Source organism: Microtus ochrogaster, unplaced genomic scaffold, assembly GCF_000317375.1.
Source record: "Microtus ochrogaster isolate Prairie Vole_2 unplaced genomic scaffold, MicOch1.0 UNK3, whole genome shotgun sequence".
Lineage (NCBI taxonomy): Eukaryota > Metazoa > Chordata > Mammalia > Rodentia > Cricetidae > Microtus > Microtus ochrogaster.
Window position 1 is genome coordinate 8,585,016 of NW_004949101.1, and position 5,566 is coordinate 8,590,581.

The 5,566-nt window shown below is 40.7% G+C and overlaps 1 protein-coding gene across 2 annotated transcripts in view; it reads right to left on the minus strand.

The window, feature by feature from the left end:
• Positions 1 to 2,077: 2,077 nt before the first annotated feature.
• Positions 2,078 to 5,566, minus strand: part of Ism1 (isthmin 1) — a 76,339-nt gene continuing 72,850 nt past the window's right edge. For both annotated transcript variants that reach the window (XM_026788438.1, XM_005365532.3), the window contains one exon: positions 2,078 to 3,622. In XM_026788438.1, coding sequence (XP_026644239.1) covers positions 3,105 to 3,622 — 518 coding nt within the window. In that variant the 3' untranslated portion in view covers positions 2,078 to 3,104. The remainder of the gene's footprint in view (positions 3,623 to 5,566) is intronic.

The window sequence follows — 5,566 nt, forward strand, 5'->3', positions numbered from 1 at the left end:
AATATTTGTCCTTATACCTACAGATACGGGTTGTCCTCACCCTCATCAAAACAAAACAAAACAAAACAAAAACAAAAACTAAAACAAACCCCCCCAAACCTTCTCTTGGTAACAGCTGGAGACTGTTACAGAAAATCACAACCAATGAAAATGCAGAGTTATGGAGCCCAGACCCAATGGATATATCTACAAAACACTCCTGCACCTACAGTTCAGAGACCATTGTGGTAGAGGCGGAGGAAAGGTTGCAAGAACCAGAGGATTAGGGAGTTTGCTGTGAGACTGTGTTTCCTAGGAATTCCAGAAGCTATGCTCATAAAGTCTCACCAACATGACTGTCTAACCATGAGCTGAACAAGGACAAGAAAAATAGACATGCCAAAGTCGACAGGGAGAGCCCAAGGAACATTAACCCTATGCAAGAAATACCAGCCACTAAAGAACTCTGAGAGTGGGAGGAATTGTCTTCCCAGGGAAGAGCACACCTAGTTCCAAATTGTCAGCCCTGAAAACAGAGTGAGCAGACTGTACTTATGTATTCAAGAATGCACATGTGTGAGCACACACGCCCCCCCCCCAGAGCCAATAGATAATTAATGAAGAAGAGAACAAAGAGGGATATGTGGGACAGTTTGGAGGGAGGAAAGGGTGAAATGATGTAATAATATTGTAATCTAAAAAATAAATAATTTAAGAAATCAATTAAAATTACTAGAAGAAAAAGTCTTACTCCTCTACTGGAACTTTAAGATGCATTCCTTATCCCCAGAAGGGTTTCCCCACAGCCTTGGACTTGCTCGAGGACACCCCTCAGGTTTTGCTGTAAAACATTCTCAGTCCTCCATGCTACTCAGATGAACTTCCCACATGGCTTATCTCTGGCTTTTGCTTGTATGTGTTTCCTGGCAAGAAAACAATCAGCTGAAAGGTAATACATTCTATTTCCAGACAATTCTCTTTTAAGATGTTTTCTACTATATTGCAAACCAAACTCTCTTCTTCCCTGATATATGGACCGTTTATTCTCTCTGCTGGTTCACTTGCTTAGCAATCCTTCAGATGTGAATAAGACATTAAAAAAAAGAGTTATTTATTTGTCTGTTTGCTTGCTTGTTTGTTTATGTATTTGATACTTTGACACAGGGTTTTTCTGTGTAGCTTTGGAGCCTGTTCTGGAAGTCACTCTGTAGACCAGACTGGCCTCTAACTCACAGAGATCTACCTGCCTCTGCCTCCCAAGTTCTGAAATTAAAAGAGTATGCCACCACCGCCTGGTGAGGTTTTTACTTTTATGTGTATGTGTGAATGTCTCCATGGATATATGTGTATCATGCATGCCTGGTATTCACAGAGGCCAAGAGAGGGTGCCAGTTCCCCTGGGAATGTTAAAAATGGGTGCGAGCCACCATGTGGTTTCTATGAAATGAACCCAGGTCCTTTGCAAGAGCAGTAAATGTTCTTAATTACTACTGAACCATTTCCAGCCCAAAACAAGAATTATTATTCCATCACGAGATGCAGAACCTAAATATAAATTATAGGATGGGGTTATTGCCTCAGTAAATAATTCATTCTAACGTATAAAAAACTAACAAGGGCTTTGTCATAGGGACCCACTTTTACCAGAGAACTTGAGTGTGTGGTCAAGAACTTCAAAACCACCAGGGATCCAAGGAATATGGTTTGTGCTTTCTGACCTTTGGTTTCTCTCATCTGGCAAAAGAATGATTTGCATTGTAAATAGTTCTCCATGTTAGTTATATTCCTGTATTCTGTCTGGAGTAGCCTTGCCCAACTTAAATCTTTGCTTTAGCTTGGTTTTCTTAGATCTTGATGAGAAAAAAAAACACATGTGTGCCAATTGTCTTGAGCTAATTGGGGGACAAGTATATCAAGGGAGATATGCTTGATGCCATTGGTGTTATGACTTTGCCTAGCCACTATAAGTTCATTTGTGAGTCTTTTATTCCTGCCTGCGTTGAAGCTTTCTCCCATGAAAGCCTTGCTTCCCTTGGAGTAGTTACAATATTTGTATCACAAATCAAGGATGCAGGTAACACATTTTATTATGATTTTATTATATATCTCTTTTCCTGGAGTTTTGCAAGTAAGATTGCCTAAGAACCAACTTTTCATCTGTCTTCCAGTTCTACACCCACAGAACTGGACTGCTTTGTCACTGCACAATGCACAGTATCCAATGATTCAATAAATACTTTACAAAAATAATGCAGTTTTTTCTTTCTTAAAACATAAAAAAGTAGGATTTCCCAGACTTCAGCTCCTACCACCGCCTTTTACATTTATTTACTGGGAATATATTGGTAGAGAAAAGTTGTTATATTAAAATAAAATAGATAAATGGGGCCCATATTATTTTCTCACTTGTTTTGCTTTTTTCTTTTGGAAAGTGCCACTCCTGGCTCTATGCCTGAAACTTCCTCCAGTCTCCTGAGCTTGTTAATTCCATCCTTACTGGAATCACATTGTTCATTTGTTTTAAAGTCATTTAAAACCAAGTCTTAGATTTGACTCTAAACATTCACTTTCTACTCACCCCTTGCCTAGTCTAAGGCAAGAGAATGTTGGACTCTGTGACTCCAGCAAACACCTTCTAGCTAAAGAGCACGCGGTGTAAGGTGGCTGGTTTTTTTGTTTTTATGCATCTCTGCTGCAACATTCCTTTTCTCCCCGTTCCCCGAAGTCCTTTCCTTTTTGAACTCTCTCAGAAGTGATTAAATAATTTTTACAAGGTCAACTCCAGAGAAAAGGGAAAGCTTAAGTCACATTTGTATTAAATAAGTTATATATAAAAACCGTTGATAATGTTTACAGTCTCAGTCTTGGCGCTCCTGTGCACTCGACAGAGGTGGGAATTGAATCACAGCCACTATGGCTCCCAGGTTCCTCTTCCTGCCTGCACACCCACTGTCGGGACTTCCGACAGGGTTTGTAGGCAATGGATATAGCAGTCCCTCAGACCCGGAGCGTACCCTTAGTGTACTTAGAAAAATACTCATGTGGAATGTACAAAAATGTGGCTTAGAAAAAACTGGGTGAGAGTTGGCAGATCAGTGCATTTGTGCCTCCGAACCAGCATTGCTTTAGTATTCCCTGGCCTCTTGGAACTGTTTAATGTAGTCCTCATCAGAGGGGCTTTCTGTGCACTTCTGTCCGTTATTGGGAGGCCGGGCCTCGTTATACCTACTCCAGTCGCCCTTGCAGATGATCCAAGGCAGAACGTCCACTTTGTAGTGGAGCTCAGCGGAGAACTCGGTGCTGATGAGATTGGGTGTGCCTGCCCCTTTGCCTCTGGTGATGAGTTGCATGTTGTCCCCATAGCAACAGTGCTGGGCAGCCAGGGTGGTACTCTCCAGGGACAACATAGAGCGGATGCAGTACCGGGCAGTAGGCTTGTAGATCTCCAGTTTCTCTTTGGGTCCACTAGCATCCTTCCATCGGAAGTCCTTGCGCTTGATGCGGTCAAAGATGTCGGCCGTGCTGTAAGCCACCTCAGTGGGGTAGGAACAGGGACAGCTGGGCAGGTCATTGATCACCTTGTGCATGTATTTCTTTAAGAACTCACTTTTGCAGCTCATCCATCGCTCACAGCTGTCCATATCTGAAAAAGACCAAAAAAAAAAAAAAAACCCTTTAAGTTCATGCTTAGCCTGCTGTGAGGATGACAATGAAGTCAACAGTGTCCTCCCTTACATCAAACATCCAGCAGGTACCCATAACCACCACACATGGTGGCCATTCTCATCACCCCTGAACTTGGCCACTTTGTTTATAAGACATCTTCCCAACTCCGTACTCTATAGTATGAGGAATTTTCAAACACAGGACAGCAAAGAGTAGAGTAAGTCACTGATTGAATGACTACCAATATTCTCTCACCCATATTTAACTATCAGTGCGTTTGATCCATCTTTTAAAATTTTATGTAGAAACATATGTTATTATCCCTAAATTGAAAGCATCTTCAAAAAACTCCAAACCAAACCAGATCTCAACAAAAGCCCCAATAAAACCCTCAAATGTAAAACAAAAAACAGAATATTATGACAGATAACCATAGCCTAATTATATATCCTAACACAATTAGCTGATTCAGAGAGCTTCGTTGAATTTCCTAAATAAGTGGTAATGTTGTGGAAAGGCCTCAAAGGATTATTTGTAGACTTGCATTTATTTTATTTCTGCCACTCACTGAGTGGTTTAAAACATAATTCATCTCCCAACTGCTGCTGGACCTTAATTTTCACTATGCAAATTCACAGACTAAGATGCCTCAAAGGGGTGAGAGCGTAGCTCAGAGGCCAGAGGTGATATGTTTGGTTTTCAAAGCATTGAGAAAAAGTTAATTTAGTTGCAAATAATTAAAAATTTATGGACTCTAATTATATGGTGGTCAACTGCTTCTTTCATTTAGTTACAGTTTGATGATTTTTTTTCTCTTTTGGGTGTGGCTTTGTTTTAAATTTGGGGGGGGGGCTTTGTTGTTATATTAGGTTTTGGCTTTTTGAGAAACAACTTAAGGTTGTGTGAATAGGAAGGGGGAGATGATCTGGAAGGACTTGCGGGAAAGGAAGAATAATGATAAAAATATATTTAAATTTAAAGTTTGTTTTAAATAATAAAAAATAAAAAATTCATTTATGGATTCAAATTCTAAATGTGCATTCCTGGCTTTCTTTAAGAACTGAAATTTGAACATATGCTGTTCTTCTATTGTCCCTTGGGAACAATTGGCAGGGTATCGGTGAACAGGACAGGACATTGCCAGGTCAGCCCGGCCCCTGCCTGATCTCTCACAGGGTTTCTCCTGGTCTGTCAAGACCTTGGGAAAGGGTTGAAGGGGAGAGGAGAGGCAGGGAGGGGAACAGAGAAAAATGTAGGACTCAATAAAAATCAATAAAATAAAATAAAAAAAGAACACAGACACTGGGGAAATGTTAGCCAAACAGGAGAGGATTTGATATTTGGTGGGTGGTGGGGGGGAATCAAACAAATGTGAAAAACACATAGAGTCTCACTGTAACCCAGGAACTCAGAAAATCCTTCTCAGTCTTCCCGTTCAATGACAAGATCATATTTTACTTAAAAACTGTATCCCAGATCAGGATGGAACATCAGAGCCTGTAATTCCAGCTAATCTGGAGGAGAATCACAAGTTCAAGGCCGGCTTGGATTACAGAATAAATTTAAAACAAATCTGGTATGGAGAATAAATCTAAGGTTAACCTGATATACAGAAGGACTTCAGGGTCAGCCTGGGAAACTTAATCAGACCTTACCTCAAAATAGCAAGTAAAGGAAGACTAGGCACATGAGTAGGCCCATGCCCGTGATTCAAAGAACTTTGTCTTAGCAAACAGTAGTACTAAGGAACTATATCCCCACCCATCTTCACCATGCTTCAGAGAAGCCCTTTTTACATTGGACTTAGATGAGGTTCACGAATGCTCCATCTCCATTTATAGCTGATAAACTCAGGTACAGACCTATCTTCCTTCCTTCCTTCCTTCCTTCCTTCCTTCCTTCCTTCCTTCCTTCCTTCCTT